The 18,930-nt window shown below is 43.4% G+C and overlaps 1 protein-coding gene across 1 annotated transcript in view; it reads right to left on the reverse strand.

The window, feature by feature from the left end:
- Positions 1-18,930, reverse strand: part of Rapgef5 (Rap guanine nucleotide exchange factor 5) — a 236,612-nt gene that overhangs the window by 165,161 nt on the left and 52,521 nt on the right. The window contains exon 6 of the mRNA XM_076920935.1: positions 8,291-8,357. Within this exon, the coding sequence (XP_076777050.1) occupies positions 8,291-8,357 (67 nt within the window). The remainder of the gene's footprint in view (positions 1-8,290; positions 8,358-18,930) is intronic.

Below are 18,930 nucleotides of genomic sequence, written 5' to 3' on the forward strand. Positions count from 1 at the left end.
GCTTTCCTCCTTTATATGTTGGTCTTGAAGAAACCAAACATGACATTTTCAAATAAAACAGTAGTTCCACTAAATGGATGCATGGACGTACTCTAATTACTAGGGCACCTGCAGTATTGGCCATGTGGGGATGCAGTTCAGATTGGTTCCATTTACTTGAATGAGTTTAATGAAAGCAAGATGGCTATGGGGCCTCCTGGGTGAACTTAAGAACCCCATTCTCTATGAGGTCTCCTGGGTGCACTTAAGAACCCGATTCTCTATGGAGTCTCCTGGGTAAACTTAAGAGCCCAATTCTCTCTCCTTTTCTAATCCATCCAGCAGATAAAGCTTCTTACACATATTGCAATCCTCTCAGGAGATTCAGTACCTATTTTTGCCTAAGTAGACTCTCAGTGCCTTTCCCTGCAATTCCAGACATCTGTCAGTCACTGTTAAACAACATTTAACTTCTCTGTTAAACAGAAGATTCTTTTCAGGGACAAACACCCTGCTTGTGCCTTAACATAACAAACACCACCGGGCTCCTGTGCTATTGCTGGGTTTTGTTGTTGTTGTTTTGTGCTTTTTTTTAAAAATGTGTTTGTTTTTTTCTGTTTCAAAAAGCTTTATTTTTACTTGGTCCAAGACTTGGGGGAGGCTCCAGGGAGGTTACAAAGTTGCCTCGTGGCTTGAGAGGTTCTTTCTGGTGGAGGTCCTGAGGCAGGCTGGTGCAGAGCAGAGGAGGGAGCCCCGTGAAGGTGCAGAGACCTCCTAGTCCTGCTTGAGAGTGAGGCACTCAAAGAGATAACTCACCCAGAGATGCCTGAGGCACGCCAGTCAGCGCTGGTTGTGGCCCTGCCAGCCTACAGGTTGGTCAGGTGATTGCCCATCTTCTTGATGAGCTTCACCTCTTTATCCAGGAAGTGGCTTTCCAAGAAGTCACAGGATGAGGGTCTGTATGGGAAGAACCCAGGACATGCAGATCCAAGAGGGCCTTGTTCAGGTTCTTCTCCAGGGCCAAGGCAGCTTCCATGGCCTCCTGGGTTTTACCCTACTCATTTTGAGATGGCTTCTGCACATCCTGGAAGAATGCACGGGGCCCAAAATCGTTCTGCAACTTGAGGAGACGCTCAGTGCCCTCGCTCTTCTCCTAGGCCAGTTCATAAAAGAAGTGGACTACGCCCTCCAAAGCCACGTTGTTATCCTGGTCAAAAAAGAAGCCCAGAGAGAGGTAGGTGTAGGAGGCCCTCAGGTGCCAGTTGACCAGGTGGTTCATGGCAGCTTCCACTTCTGTGGAATAAGTCTGACAAATCTGAGTGGTCATGGCTGATTCGGAGTATGGGGCTAACCGTGAAGACAGTGCTGGCTGGTCCAGGAGATGGTCCCAGAGCCTGCGACTGGAGAGACTTGGAGGTCCCGTGGATCTGTGTCTTGCTTCAGTAGTGTTTGGATAGAACAGACCCGGAGACTCCCACTTTATTAGCTTCCAGCCATCTTGCTGTTATTTTAAAACACAATGCTGTTCTCTCTGTCACTCCCTGTTCCCTCATCCCTCCTGCCCAATACCCACCTAATGATCTTCCCCCCATAGTACCATTTAAAAGCCCTGATTAATCACCTTGGGTTTTCTCTAGACCTCCACAGTGCTCTGCACTCACCACGAACCCCTTACTGTTATGAGAATCTGTAACACATACCCTAAGCTATGTGGTCTCAGGGAACCTGATAAACCATCTGAACTTCCAAACTGTACAGCCACATTTACCAATATGTATACTAGGTTAAAAGTTAAAGTACTATTTAAAATACCTCCTCCCCCCTCCCCCCGCAAGAGGCCTCATTACATCAAATCGTAAGAATTCCATAATGGAGCCTAACTATTAGGCCATTCAGAAAGTGGTGCTCTAAGTGTTAATAATGAGAAAAACCGACCACTGTAGTCTCATATTTTAAATCCTTATTTATTTATGTAGCTGTGTAACTACATATAGCATACATACATATAGCATAGTTGGCCTCAAACTTGGGATTCTCCTGCCTTAGCCTCCAAGCACTAGAATAAATGAATACTGCCATTCCCAGCTTCCTACATCTTGTTAATTGACTGTATGATCAATATTGTCTGTCTCACATGCTCTTTTCTCCAGCGCAATGAGAGTATGCCCTGCAATGTGAGCCTGAACTGCAACAGCACACAGAAGGCAATAGCTGGGTCCTTACAAGCAAGGAGCACACCCGTGCCTCATTCTTGTCTCTTACCTGTTCCCATTGGGTTTTCATAAATCCAAGACAAACCAACAGATTACCATCAGAAAACAAGCTCCTCAAAAGACTCTCCTACCATCCTAGAGATGTGACTCAGTGCCAGAGCATGGCATGGCCAAGGCCCTGGGTCAAGCCTCAGTAAAGCAGGGGAATAAAAAAAAGATGTTTCCAAATAAAGGTTCCTCTTAGTGTGGTTTGTAATAGCTCAAGACTGAAAATAACCACAATGTTCAACAGAGAGGAAAATGATAAATGTGTGTGGGCTATGAAAATCTTAGAATCGCTGTGTTCGTTGCAGGTAATGCTTTTAGCTGCGGAAACATTGAGCAATAAGCACACATCACAGCTGGGTGTGGTGACGCACATCTGTAATTCTAGCACTTGGGAGGTAGAGGCATGAAGATTGAGAGCTCAGGGTCCATGTCAGCCACATGGTGAGTTCAAGGACTGCCTGGGTCACACTAGATTCTGTCTCAAAACAGATACAAAACCCCACAAGAACAACAAATCCCACTACAGTACAGATTGAACATTAAAAGGGTTGGCTTCTGGATTGAGGAATATGCATGTGTATACACACACACACACACACACACACACACAGAGAGAGAGAGAGAGAGAGAGAATAGAGAGAGAGAAAATAGAGAAAAATTATAAATACTTCAGTGTTAATTCTGAGCACCTTTTAATTTTATAAGAAGTTTTATTTTAATTATGAAGCCTTTATGTTCAATTTAAATAATCCAAGTATCGGGTAATGAAAACAAAACTGTAAAGGAGAGAGAAGCGATGGTATGGTAACTATCAGATTTACACTCATTTTGGCATACACAAACAGACAAAATTTACATTGTTTCTACCTAAAATATATACAAGATATAATCCTCTCCTAATTTGTGTACCAGTATAAGAAGACAAAAACAGATTTACCTTAGTCTATCATCACCAAAAGAATGAAAATAATTCTAACTTTTTCATGTCTCCTGGCCCTCCTACACACATGGACACATTACACGATGCTGTGGCTCTGATTTCATGCATGCACCTATTTAAACCAATGTAAAGAGAAGTAGCCCATGATAAAACATGTGCGGTCCTCATTTTATAGTTCCTCACATGTCTCCAGAGAGGACAGAACAGGAAGCACACTTAGAGAACCCTTGGGAGCCAATGTCTAGACCAAGAGCTCAATGAAATATTTCTCTTTCTTGTGGGTGAATAAAGTCTGCATTTTCTGTGTGTACTTTTATCAAACAGTGATTATCCTCATCTTGGCCCCTCCTTCATACACACACACACACACACACACACACACACACACTGCTATAGTACACACATGTGTAAACACACACATGGCCTCCCTCCTCTATTCCCAAGGGATTTACTCATTACTAAGCTTTACTCACATCTCACAAGATTACAAATATATGTGTGTGTGTACATATATATATATACACATCTTGTATATATACAATCTTGTGTATATATATATATATATATATACATACACACATATATATATATACACATATGTATATATATCTCCACCACTCTTTTTTTAATTGCTTTTTGAGATAATTTTGTACAGCCTAGACTCGTCTCAAAGTCACTATATATTTGAGCCTGGCCTTAAATTTCTAATCCTCCTGTCTTTGCCTCCCAAGTGTTGGGATCACAGGTGTGCACCACCATCCCTGGCTTGAACATATGTCTTTTTTCTGATGAGGAAGTTGTTGATGACTGAACCCAGTGCCTTTAGCATGTACTCTATTACTGAACTATATCCCAAGTCTTTGAACAGATTAAATAAGATGGGGACATTGATCGTACAATAGTAAGCTAAACACACAATGTCCTGCTTTCACAGAGCAATTCCCCAGAAGTAGAATTTTACTAGATTATCATATCTGGGTAGACTAGGACATTTTCTTTAGAATTAGAGGTAATGATTTAGAAATTAATTTTCTAAAAATTTACATATAAATGCATATATATATATATATATATATATATATATATATATAACACTTTACATGTCTGTGTGTTATGCCTACATTCATATATATGGACCATGTCTGTTTCTGGTGCCTGTGGAGGTCAGGAGAGGGCATTGGATCTCCTTGAGCTGGAATATTAGATGGTAGGAGACACCATGTGCATGCTGGGAACCAGGCACAGGTCTTCTGAAAGAGCAGCCAGTGCTTTTAACCACTGAGACATTCTCTAGACCCTGGAAGTTAATATTCTGAGGCTGTTTGTGTCTGTGCTGAGATCTTATTGTATGGGGCTTGGGAACCTACTATCAGGAAGAAGAAAGTACAGTTGATGTGCAGTAGGCATACCACATAAGAATAAAACATATATAGTATAAAAGTACATGCTTGTGAGGTGTCACTGAAAAAAACAAACACCTAATAGAAACTGAAGAAACTGTGCCTCTCTCTCTCCAAGTGACCCCAGAGGTCTTCAGTCCACAGCCCAGTGGCCTCTGCATATTCAAGCAGGATAAAGGCAGTACTGACACACAGAGGAAACAAGCCCTGTGGCTCTTTAGAAAATACAAATACCACCAGAAATGTGCCTAGCCTCCACCCCTGAGCTGTGTATGCCCCAGCCCACCACCCCTGGCTATACCCCAGCTCCACTGCTGCTAATATTACTTGAACGCAGATCAAACATTGTGGTTCTCACTTGATACCTCCTCTCAAAGCTCAATCTATCTGGCCCTTCTCCAAATTACATAGTATCTCTTTGCACCACTGAAAGAACCGGAGAACTGAGGATTCCAAATAGAAATTTTACATTTCCCATACTTGATGTGTATGATCCAGAGTCAGCTAGACAGAAGCTTAGTCATTCAGGGGTATGGAGGGGACTGAGTTTTTCTCTGAATAGACAAGCCTACTCAGGACAGTGAGATAAGAACAGAAGGAGATTAACAACATTCCTCGGAAAGGAAGGGAATAAGTGGAAATGAAGTGTTTACATTTTAAAGTCATTGCTCAAAGCGTTTAAAAATGATCACATGATGTTTATCATGAACTCAATATGACAAACTCCCTACACTCTCCACTCCTGCTGGTGATGATTACTTCTAAGCATGGCTGGTTTGGCTTACATGCTGAACAGGCCTCTACTATGCTACCTTCTTAAAGACCCAGCTAATCCAAACCTTGTGCTTTAGCTGCTTCATGAAACAGTACCAGAGTGAAATTTCTGAAAAACAAACAAACAAACAAACAACAACAAAACTTAAGTGATCACTGTTGGACTGACGATGTCACCAAACAAACAAAAATAAACAGTAATTATGACACCAGCCAAAGCCACACATTACCACTCTGCTCAGGAACCACTGAGAAAGGGGGTCTCCCCAACATCTCAAATCCATATTGTTGAGTTATCAAAGAGAGATTAAAGAAATGCTTAGGTATACATACATACAAATGCCAAATAAATAACTAAATAATATACCAACCAAGGGAATAGAGAGTCCCATAAAAGATGGCAAAGGAAAGAGGCTCTGTACACAAGCATAGGGGAAATATGGGGGCAAGAAGCAGCCTTGGACTTTCACAGGATGTCAGGTTTTACTTTGCCTGACAACACAATGGTTCTCATTGGACCTGACACCTGCTAGCTCTCTAACAAGTATTACCCAAGAGAACTGTGTGGGAAAGAAGGGTTAGGAGAGAAGTCAGACTGAGACCCATGAGAAACCAGGATCTAGTCCACAGTGGTAAATTTAGATCACTTTATCCATAAAGTAAGATCCCAAATGGAGGAAGCATGAGAACAAGACATTTTATAGGAAAGGATGAAAGATGGGAGAACAGATTGTAGCCAATGGGAAGTGAGCTTCTCCACAGCCTTGGACACTGTCTTACTCAGTGTCCTACTGCTGTGAAGAGACACCATGGTGTCTTACTCAGTGTCCTACTGCTGTGAAGAGACACCATGGCCGTGACAACTCTTAAAAAGGAAAAGCATTTAACTGAGTCGGCTCACAGTTCATTCTCATAATGGCAGGGAGCATGGTGACATGCAAGCAGACATGGCGCTGGAGGAGCTGAGCGTTCTATATCTGGATCCATAGGCAGCACAAAGAGAGAGAGACTAGGTCTGGCTTGGGCTTCTCAAACTTGAAAGCTCACTCCCAGTGACACACTTCCTCCAACAAGGCCAAATCTCCTCATCCCTCCCAAGTAGTGCCACGCCTTAATAATCAAACATTCAAATAGATGAGCCTATGGAGACCATTCATATTCAACCACTAGACAACAGACAGAAAAAGAAGCTATTGAGAAATTGATACCTTACAATTTTAATTGATACCTAACAAAAGAGGCTCCTTAAAACAGCCTCTTTTCTCCCACAGAACTGAAAAGAGAAATTCTACTTCTGTTTCTTTTTAGCTCAGTGGAGTTAACTAACCTCTACTAGCTTTCCTACTTATAAAAGAGAAATTGTGCCAGCTACTTCACAGTGTTGTTGGGCATCTTAGTAGAACATGTACACACATGCACGGATGGTATATTTAACACAGCATCAGACTTAGAGTTGGTTTTTAGATAGTAATTACTATTTTGTATAAAACAGGCATTCCCTTTTGTTCCATATTTTAACTGAGAAGTGTGTGGTTAAGTATTTTCCTAACACACTGTCAGGATTCCCTTTCATGTGAGGTTCTGTATCAAAGCTTACCATATTAAGTCCAAAATTACTTTTTTAAATTTATTCCAGAGTAATAAAAAAGCATGTATCCTCCAAGCTGTGTCCAGGTGGACACCTGGTGTTGTCACATTCTATGTAGACAGTTCCATTCACATACATCCCAATCAATCAAGCAGGATTTTCTTCAATTAGCATTTTATTAAGGGGTGTCAGGGCTAATCTTGGTTATCAACTTGACATACTTGGAAAGCAAGTACCTCAAGTGGGGAATTGTTTCCAAAAGATTTGCCTGTAGCATGTCTGTGGGTCGTTGTCTTGATTGTGAATTTAGGTACAAAGACCTCGCCCACTATGGGTAGTGCCAGCCCTGTGCAGGGCCTAGGCTTTATAAGAAATCCGTTTGAACATGAGCCAGGTGGAGCAAGTCAGTGTTCCTCTGTGCTCTCTGCTTCAGTTCCTACCAGGTTCCCACCTTGAGCTCCTGCCTGGCTTCCCTGATGAGGGACTATAAAGTATAAGCTTAAAATAAACTCTTAAACACTTTCCTCCCCAAGTTGTATTTGGTCATGGTGTTGGTCAAAGCAAGAGAAGCAAACTAGGACCATGGAATTGACGTAGCACAAAGAATCTCAAGGAAAGTTAGAAAAGCTTCTCGGAAACTGCCAAGCCAAATGTTTAAAGATTTAAATACCAATATCTAGGATTTCTAGAGACTATCAAAAATGAGCTTAAGGATTGGCGCCCACAGGGCCAAGCAAGGTGACGCCTACCTCTAACCTCTTTACTCTGGAAGCAGAACTGTGAGTTCAAGGCCACCTTGTCTACACAGTGAGCTTTGGGCCAGCCAAAAAAACAATGAGACCCTGTCTCAAATCAATCAACCAACCAATCAATCAAGCATCAATAAACTAACTTTAGTAATTAAATCTAACATTGACATCAGCTTTCACAACAAATCCACGAACTGCCCTCCTTCACCAAGCGAAGCCACTAACCTTTCTTTTCAATGGCCTAACAAAATACAATGACAATGTTGTAATGCCACATTAAAAACCAGTGTCATCACCTTTTGTTGCCTGTCATGATTCTTTCTTCTGACTAAAGAAACAGAGTATTTTCCCTTCTTGTGTAGCAGGTTAAGTCACACTGGATTTCAAAGCCCAGGAGCTACTGGCATGACATGAAGGCTGCATAACCTTCCACAGAAGTCTGTGACATCACTGGGAGGCTACAGCAGGGCCCACTTAAGCCCCTTGGCTGGTGGTACCTTGCAACGGGCCTTTCTCAACAATAAGCAGCTGTACCCAAACCGCCTCCTCCTCTGACCTGCTCTCATTGTTTCTCCCCTCTCGTAGGGTGACTGTCTTACCGCAGACGTTAGCCGAGCAAGAATTTCATCGCTGCTTTCTTCCGAGTCTTCCGCTTTCTGGTGAGACCTTTGAAAAAAAAAAACAAACAGCAAATTACTCCTTAGCACTGGTTGCTCAAACCTACCAAATTTAGAAAATAAGAGGCACAAAAAAACAGAAAACAAAAAAAGACACTGTCAATTGTCATTAGGTCATGAATGAAACTATGCAAGTGACACCGTGTTGGCAGAGCCAAAGAGACACAAGCCTTTACCAGCCAGGTCTTTAGAATCCGTTATCCAGTAGCTATTCCTAACAGGCCAGCTGAGGTAAGTAGACCTAGTGCTGCTCCCCAGATGATATCACAGGATAACCTGGCATACCTGATCTACAGATATGGTCATTAAAAAATGTGGATATGAACGTAAGGTGGTTAAACACCAAGTCCCCCCGAATCTAAATAAAACCGTGAAGCTATGAAATGTGAATTTTCCACTGCACTGGAGTTTCAGCCCAAGCAAATTCACTGTGAAATAGTATATTTTAGGCCTAATCCCATGGTGGAAATTATTATATAAAATTAAAAAAAAAAAAAAACAAGAAAAGAAAGAAGGAACTCTGATTTTTCAGGAAATCACAGACAGAGTGAGGAGAAAAAGAAGTTATGCAAATGTCAAGTAATAAACAAGACATAGTAATACAAGGTCATTTTCTTTCAGAAAAAAAAATCACCTGTATTATTTTCACAAATATACAAAAACAAATTTTATACTTAAAATGTCTTATAATTTCTTTCTGGTTTGGCCAAAGAAAACAAGAAATGAATGCTAAATTAATATATAAAATAGCACGCTAAATCTATTTCTATAAGCAATCCCTTTCAGCACAGCCTGTGGTTGAGAGATTCTCGGTGACTGATCTGTAAAGCAAAATATCTGAAATATTGTCCAGTGATTGATTCCTCTCTCATGTAACTGAGGTGAGCCAGCTGGAGTACTCTCCTAAAGACAGGAGGCTGGTTCCTGGCTGTCCACAGAATGGAGCTCCAACTTTGTAAGAAGGGATGAGCTAGTTGACCAATTTGGGCATTAGTTGCTTGATTCTATAAATGGTTACTCAACTACTTTTCAGAAAGAAAATCACATCGCTTCTCGGCCTTTTGGCTAAGATCACGTGCAGAAAGAAATATATAAAACCTCCAAATCCGAGGAAGGAATACAAGCCACTGCCTTTGAATTTGGCTTATATAATTTGGATCAGTAAACTGAAGCAAAAGGATCTGAAAGGAAATTAAGAACCACATATACCACAGAGCACAGCACCGAACTTATGTGCCTGCATCTATCAATCTCTGCAGCACAACATTGACTGCTGTGCCTTTCTAGGCTTCTCAGCCTCAAACCAGTAGGTTCCTTATTTAAAAACGACTACAAGTCCCAGCATCCTTTGCGGTCAAACCTAAGCAGTTCCTGAAGGGAGGGACTAAGGTGTGGAAGCCATTTCCTCTCTATAAGCGGCCATATTGCACTTTCTGTACAAATGACTGATAAAATTTCCCCCTCGTGATGAATAAACATCGTCCCGCATAAGGTCACACACGGCACTCACGGCTCTTTCGTTGCACCTTCTGTGTCTCTACAGCTGCCTTAAGTAATATATCACAAACAACACCTGAAAGTTTAGGTAGCAGGCACGAGGCAGTTTGCAGTAGTCTTGACTGTGAATCTGTTTTTAAAAGGCTGCGGAGAGGAGCTGTGATTCCAAGGGATGCTCATGTGTTTATGTCTGGTGATGGTTATCTCATGAGCAGCTTCTGAGCTATCATTGCCTTACTGAAAACTAATTCCAACCCTGCTCAGAAGTAAAGCTATCTTCCACCATACTCCCAGCACTAAACATAGCCTGGCAAAAACATTTCTGAAGATAATTCAGGTGAGGCAGTGTGATGCTCTCATTGGGATTGGCTGTAACCTGCAGCTAACTTTACCTCCTCAGTCAACATAGTTTTTACTGATTAACATCTAGAACCCTCAGGCCTCTAGTTTCAGAACCCTGACCAGCATGCCTCGTTTCTCCACCTGCATTCCCAGTGGCACTGGGTGGCGATTCCAGGAACCTCACACAGTAACCGCTCACACATGGGAATCATAGGTAATTATATTAACACGTTGCTTTCTTTTTCCTGCTCCCTTCTCAGTGTTCTGGCACCCTGTGACTATCCATCCTCCCTGCACCCACTATGGCTGTCCAGCTGTCAATCACCCTTTCATGTTCCTTCTTGTGGTTCTGCTTCCTTTAGTTCAGGCCCTCAACTGCACTGAAATACATAACCATAGCCACATTTAACCCATCTGACTGACTCTGGTCTCTCTGTCCTGTTCTATCTCCTACAGACACCAAGATTTCCTTTCTAAAATCCAGATTCCTAGATGCCACCCAGAGTAGCCTTACTTCCTGCTGAGAGCAGTTAAGTTTAAAAGTAACTTTCCTTCCTTGCTAAGGGGCTCCCCAACTCCCTGCACCAAAAATTTCTGTACATCTCAGGAAGCCTGAGGAAGCTCAGGGCAGCAGGGCTAGTGATCACAGACAAACAGTGGGGGGAGCTAGGAAAAACAAAAACAAAACAGGAAAGCAGCAGAAGACAGTGTTCCCTTACTTTGCTCTCAACACCCCACTGTGGCCACTTGGAACTTAACACCCTGCTCAGCTCTTTAATAAAGTGCCAGAATGATAATGTTTGCTTAATATGGCTAATGAATTTTATAAAATATGGACAAATTCTTATTTTACATATGCAAATACACAACAGAGCAACTCAGGAAAAAACAAGTTTTCACCATGAGATTAAATAGAAAAAAACGTAGATAAGGCAGAAAGGTTGCAAGTGCACTGCCTGCATATTTTCCACTATTACTGGAACAGGCTATGCCACTCTGTGAACAAGAGAGGGAGAAAAAGGAAAAGGGAGAGAAGCTGAGATTCTGGTTTGGCAGTCATTACTGAACAGAAACAAAGAGAGCCTGGGTGGAAGGCACCTTAAAGGACTGGGAAGAGCCCTAGAAAGAGCGATCCCTGGCGGAGTATTGTGGCTGCAGGAAGCTCTGGTCCAGCAAGTGTTCCCTTTAGGATTTCCAGGGATGAAGCAAGGACTCTGCTTTCCAACAGAAGCAGAGCAAGTAGTTCTCCAAGGGAATGCACTGAGCTCCAGAGGCAGAGGCTTTGAAAAGCCTGGGGAATCTAATTAATACCTTAGAGTTCTACCATGTGGATGCAGGGATGGTAAAGTGTGTTTTCCTTGTCCCTTGACCCTATAACCAGCAAATTGTACCCATGCCTACAAAAGACACAAATACGCACACATGTGCACACACACATATACACATACATGTTCACACATGCACACAAGATATACACACATACTCACACATTGGGCATGTGAACACACACATGTGCATGCATACATACACCCACATGCACACACACACACAAGGCACACACATACACACATGCATACACACATACACATGCATGCACACGATACACACACACATGTAAACACATGCATTCACACATATGACACATATTCGTACATATGCATGCACACACATGACAAACACATATACACACATACACACTCGTGCACACACACAATGCACACGCATACAACACATACATGCACATACACGCACACAAGATACATGTACACACAATACACATACACACATGAACACACTCAACATACACACACATGTACATACATACACACATGAACACAAGACACATACACACAACACACACATATATATACACATATATGCACACATGCATGCACATACACAGGACACACATACACACATGTGTGCACACACATGACACATACACACACATGTGCGTGTGCACACACACATACCACCCCATAGAACAATTTGCTCCCCACAGTGTTCCCCATCTTAACTGATGGCAGCACTACATTGTCTCTGGTTATATACCATCTTCCTTCGGGGCATCCTTCCTACTTCTTACAATGTTGATCATGACTGCTGTAATCCCAGCCATGAAGCCAAGGTGGCCCTGGAAACATGTAAGTTAAAGCATGGCCTTTGTCCTCTATGCCTAGAGTCACACGGGAAGAGGGAACCTGAAGTCACAGGTCAGACTGACCAGTGGTCGTGCTTTGAGACACCGTCTCGACTGAAGATTGATGTTGGATGGTCCAGCTGCATCGTCACCAGACTGGACTAGTGTATAAGAAAGCTATCAAAGTGAGCTGCAGAGGAAGCTGGTTGGTACAGCCTTCTTCAATGCTTTCTGCTCTCGCCCCTGCTTGATTTCCTGCCCTGCCTTCCCTCAGTGATAGATGCGAACTGGAAGTATAAGCCAAACCTTTTCCTTCCAAGTTGCTTGGGGCCAGAGTGTTTTTATCTCAGCAGAAAGCAAACTAGAACAGCCTTCCTGTGGTCAAAAAACCTTACATGGCTTCCTGTCTCACACAGATAAGGTGAAAACCATCCTTCGTTGAAAAGCATATAACTAATAAAGGCTGAATCTGTTTGAGGGAGACGGCATCACTGTTTGATCTCTACAAAGTCTGTGGTTATTAGTATCACCACTCACTTGCACATACATACACGCACACACACATACACACACCACAAATTCACATACATACACACACCACATACACACAACACAAATTCACATACATACACATACATACACACATGCATACATACAACACAAAGTCACATACATATACACACCACACACACATACACACATACACACATACACACACAACACAAATTCACATGCATACACACACACACACACACACACACACACACACACACACACACAAACACACACAGTACCCAACAGATCCTCACAACTTGCTCCTCTAACAGTGAAGCCTCAGTCTTCCGGTCCCACACATGGAACTCTGATATGGGGGGAAGGACTGTTCATTTAACAAAGCAAATACCTATGGGAAAAGAAAGTAAGACAGGAAAGAGATTTTTTAAAAAATATAATGAATAACAAGCTGACTTCTTCAGAGACTACGTTTCTGTCGTCAGCCAGCTAGTTATGCTGACAGAAGAAATTTTCTGAGCAGCAATAAACTGTGGCTGTCATGGCCTCCCTGGGCCCAAAGCACACACTGATGACGCCAATCTGAAGCTGAATCAAATCAGGTATCCTTGGGCCTCTTTTTCACAGTTTATTTTGGGGATCTGAAGATAAGTATATACTTCTATTTCAAATGCTAGTACAGCAGCCACAAAGGGTCAAATTTTCCTACAACCCCTGTAATGCTCTCAGATACCAATGCGGTCTCACGATGAGCCATCTATTCCCACAGCTGAATAAACCTGTCTATAAACAACCGAGATTTTGGGGGACTCACCCCCTCCATGGCTGTAGGAGTCATGAGAAATGACAAAGACTAAGACCTGTCTCATCTGATAACCATCTAAAGAGATAAATGGGAAGTTTCTTCACCTATGACCCATGTACAAAACATGCCAGTACAATCATAAAAGAATTTACTATTCAAAAAGTATTTGTTTACCCAGGCAGTATTTTTTCCTCTCCAAGTGTCCTGAAAATCTAATTAGAATAAGTCATAAGTACAAGGGGCAGGTATGGGACAGGAATGAATGGCAGAGCTGAACTTGAACCCCCAGGTCACAGCTGTGAAGCATATACTAAGCAGGAATGAGAGTTTCCTGTGTTGCTTATGTGTGTCAGAGAGATACTATGGCAGGGTAGGGGAGTGATGGGGCAGGTAGGAGAGTGTGGGGCCAGGGTAGGAGAGTGAGGGGGCAGGGTAGGGGAGTGAGGGGCAGGGTAGAAGGGTGAGGGGGCAGGGTGGGAGAGTGAGGGGGCAGGTAGGAGAGTGTGGGGCCAGGGTAGGAGAGTGAGGGGGCAGGGTAGGGGAGTGAGGGGCAGGGTAGGGGAGTGATGGGGCAGGTAGGAGAGTGTGGGGCCAGGATAGGAGAGTAAGGGGGCAGGGTAGGGGAGTGAGGGGCAGGGTAGGGGAGTGAGGGGCAGGGTAGAAGGGTGAGGGGCAGGGTAGAAGGGTGAGGGGGCAGGGTAGGTTGATGAGGGGCAAGGTAGGGGAGTGAGGGGCAGGGCAGGAGAGTGAGGGGCAGGGTAGGAGAGTGAGGGGGCAGGGTAGAGGAGTGAGGGGCAGGGCAGGAGAGTGAGAGGCAGGGCAGGAGAGTGAGGGGCAGGGTAGGAGAGGGCAGGGTAGGGGAGTGAGGGGCAGGGTAGGAGAGTGAGGGGCAGGGTAGGGGAGTGAGGGGCAGGGTAAGGGAGTGAGGGGCAGGGCAGGAGAGTGAGGGGCAGGGTAGGGGAGTGATGGGCAGGGTAGGGGAGTGAGGGGCAGGGCAGGAGAGTGAGGGGCAGGGTAGAAGGGTGAGGGGGCAGGGTAGGAGAGTGAGGGGGCAGGGTAGGGGAGTGAGGGGCAGGGTAGAAGGGTGAGGGGGCAGGGTAGGTTGATGAGGGGCAGGGTAGGAGAGTGAGTGGCAGGGTAGGGGAGTGAGGGAGCAGGAAGGGTAGCTTAGCAGGTAGGCATTGATGTTACACAGGGTACTTAGGTAGCACAGGGGCTTGGGTTTTGGAAGTCACTGCTCTAGAGGTGATGTTGAATACATGGGTGGAAGTAGAAAAAGCAGAGACAAAGAGACAAAAGACTCAACTCAGAACACTTTGTGGTTAGAGCTCAGAGTTTTAAAAGTTCGTTTTGCTATTATTCAGGCATGGCCAACCTGAATGATCAGAGGCCAGAAGATTTGAAAAACAATGAAATGACAGTTTGCTACAGTTCCCAAGAGAAAGAGACATGTCACACCAAGGAGCTACAAGGGGAAGCTCCACAATCAGCAAGGCAGAGGACACAGACAAGAACCTTTTTCCATGTTTCCCATAGGTGGTATCAGTGAGGCAGGATTAAACAGGCTGCAGGAAGGCTAGTTAGAATAGTTTTACCTGACTCTGGGGAACAGGGTTATCCACATTTGCCTGGTACCCTAGGCCTGCTGTGCTCAGGGCAGGCGGAAAGCCCAAGCCCAAAAGAGGAGACTGGACTGCAGAGTTTACATTGATTGGTCCACATATGAAAAGGTCTTGCACAGGCAAGTTCTTTACTAGCCCCATGAACTGACTGGTCTTTAGAAGGCATCTCCTTAGGGTCAAGCAAGGCCCTGAACCGGGCAGCCCTTGGAACACAAAGTCCATACAGCTAGAGAAGAAACAGTGTATCCAGTAAGATGGCAGAGCCAACGATTCTGTCCCAGGAAGTGTGTGAAAAGGCTGCTTTCAAAACAGTAGGAGTCACAGGGTCAAAGCTGCCCACCTGTCCAGGATAACCAGGACTGAAACTCAACTGCTCTATTTGGCAACACAGTAAGTAGGCTTGCAGTCATTACAAGGAAGTTTTAAGTGGAGAAAGCCTCCTCTCAGACAGGAAAGACTTCATCTCCTCAAAGTGGTTCCATGCTAGCTACCCACCATATCCCACAGGGCGTCCTGTGGAAGAACAGGGAAAGAAAGACACCAAATTTGAATAACTTTACTGAATTAGACCAAAGGTTTAAAACTCCCCAGGTACCCAATAGGATGATGCGTGTTCGCATGGATAACAGACAGCAGCAGGTCCCTTAGCAAAAAACCACAAAACACTATGTTTTCTTTCCATACTTTCTGCATCCTGAGCTGAGCATTTGAAATCCTCAACAAGTTTTTCAGTAGCATAAATGTTACCTGCCTCTGACTGGAAGGCTATGGTTTTATGTATTCAAAGGTCAACAGACTGGAGCCTAGGCTCTTCACCCTTGCGAGCAGAGAGGCAACATACTGCAGCTGAGCTGGGCTTGGCTTTGAAAAGCATCGACTCTCAATCAGGTTCTTATCTCTTATCAGGAAAACCCATCGTACAGGTCCTGATGAATTACTAGGCTGTCTTTCTTGCTACTGTAAATTTCTCAAACTTCATTCACTCTCCTCTCCTCCATAGTTTAAAAAAAAAAAAAAAAATCGGCAGGAAGAAGTTCATTCCTGATAACTTAATTTGGTTAATTTGGGCTTCTGTCTGAATTAGGTCTCTTTCCCTGAGACTATATACCCTGACGACCAACTCAATCCTTTCAAATTATCTCTTTTGGGGGGAGTAAAAACTATTTCACAGAGAGTCAGACATTTGTTTCCTCAAACGAGGCAGCAAGTTCACACAGTGCCATCTCTTTTCCTGCTGTGGACACTGTAGACGACATTATTTTTTTTAAATTACAAAATCCCCTTTATTATTTTTTTTTCCTCTTTAAAAATACATTTGTACAGAACAGATTTGTGTTTATACAGGGGCATTAAGTGGTTCTCTGGCATCATTTTAAAGCCATTTAGAAAGGATGGCAAATTAGGGGACCTAATGTGAAACTGCGTAGGTAGAGCTTAATAGCTTTCAAATATCAAAACGGTTATTAAAGCACCACAGGATGGAATTTTTAGCTCATAAATGGAAAACAAGAATCAAAAAGACTTCAGAGGGCATTTCAGTTAGAAGTCGTAAGAGTGAAAGAACATAAAGCTAAGAGAGACGCAGAAGAACGGATTTTCCTTTTAAAATTACCAACATTAATAGCCGTGATTTACCAGCCGCAAGTCTAAGACAGTCCAAGGACATCAGGGAAACTTCACAGGAAAGGTAGGACATGGGCTCCCCCTTGAGGGTTGGGCAGAACTTAACGGGGGGGGGGGGGGGAACGGGAAGCAGAGCATAGCTCTAGCAGGGAGGATAACCAGTGTGGGCTAAAGACCGAAACAACAATGGAGATTTCCAGGTCAAAGTCAGAGTTACGATGAAAGTATGAGCAGGAACCAGGGGAGGCTGTGCAATTCCAGTGAAAGAGAACAACGTCCCTGAACATATTTTCTCTGACCATCCTTTATTCCCAGTGGGATAGTGCAGAAGCAATAATCTAAGAACAAACAGGCTACTGCTGCACAGAAGTTGGCTCATACCTCTAATACAGGGAGGGTATAGCTTCTCTCTCCAGAAGAAAATTGTGGTTTAGTAACTTTATTCTCTTATGCATGGTACTTGTATAGGAATAAGCAGGTCCCCGGGTCTCCAGTGACCATTTGTACCAGCAAGTGACTGTGACCAAATACTCCTCATGCCAAATGGATGGAACTTACTGATGAATGTGACATTCTACAGTCCGTTCTCAACCCAGGACCTGCTATTTGTATCCATAGTAATCAATGACAGAAGATTGGGAGCCATCTGGAATTGATATTAAGGCTTGAATTTTTAAAAATAACTGGCACTTCTTAAAAATTAGAGCAGGCTCAGGAATTACTCAACACAAGGATATCTCAACCACTAGCATTCTAACTTGCTATCTGGGGGAGGAGTGGGAGATCAAACCATGACTGCCTGCAAGACTATTCACTACCCTCCTGCCTCCCTCCTTAATATGAGCATACCCAGGGATTTCTACACCTCTACTATGTGTAAAAGACGGGCAATGGTAGAAGAACCCTATCAGAGAATAGTAGTCCTTCGGGGTTAATGTCAGTCACCATGGCTGTGTCTGATTAAAAAGCTATGCCATCCCATTTTAGAGAGCGCCTTGGAATTTGCTGAAATGTACCTTGACCTCTCTGAAATACATTTGACCTCTACAAAGAACATATTAAATAAAGGGCACTCTGTGTCGCCATAATTCAGTGCCACTGGAATCTACACTCCTACTGCACAGCCCTCGGCCAACAGCGGTGAGGATGAATCCATAATCAGAGTCCTCTAACGCTTCCAGAACTTGTGCTGATGACTCTCAGAAGGGGATGCTGGGATTATCCCCTAACTTCTGAGAACACATCACAGCCGGTGTAAAAAGCTGAGTTAATAAAGCTAGGCCAATGTAAATTCAACCCTTGGTCAGGTCACTTGGCTTCGGTCTCTCAGTTTCCTCACTTACAGAATGGAAATTAGCAGTAGCTGTCTTAAAGAATCTTTCTGAGGTGAGACAAAAGCTGCAAGGCATTCTTTTATTGCCATGCCTGACATGAAATGTACACTCGACATCCAACCTTCCTATCAGAAATGCACCATTAGTATAAAATTTTCCTTTACGAAATCACTAAATTAACTATTCAACGGTGTCACTTTTAGCTAATAAGAGAAAGTTATGTTTGCTATGGTTGGAGGAGTGCATCTCTTGGAAGCCATAGTCTCTACCTGAGAAGTAAGGGCAATTCACTTGTCTTAAGAGTCAACAGTATGGGGCAGCATTCTGACACCTGAAGAACTCCATCTATAAGTGACATTTCAGCTGACATTTCAATCTGCAATTCCTTTCTGAAATAAGCTCTTCACTATTGCCAAGGATAAACAAGGCATGTCATAATCCCCATACCATGACTCAAGGAAGCCTCTGCTAATTAATTTTAACCATCCAGTGATTCACTCTCTTCAGGTGATAATGATTCATGTGTTCTGATTTGCCAAACATGGCTTCAAGATTATTTTCAGAAATGTCTGTTGAGCTCCTTCTTAGCACAGTCACGACTTGGACAGTGCATAAGATGTGACTTATTATTTCATTCCAACTGCAGCCCCATCATATGTTTATAGCTAATTTAGATTATCTACTCA

This window comes from Arvicanthis niloticus, chromosome 23 (assembly GCF_011762505.2).
Source record: "Arvicanthis niloticus isolate mArvNil1 chromosome 23, mArvNil1.pat.X, whole genome shotgun sequence".
NCBI lineage: Eukaryota > Metazoa > Chordata > Mammalia > Rodentia > Muridae > Arvicanthis > Arvicanthis niloticus.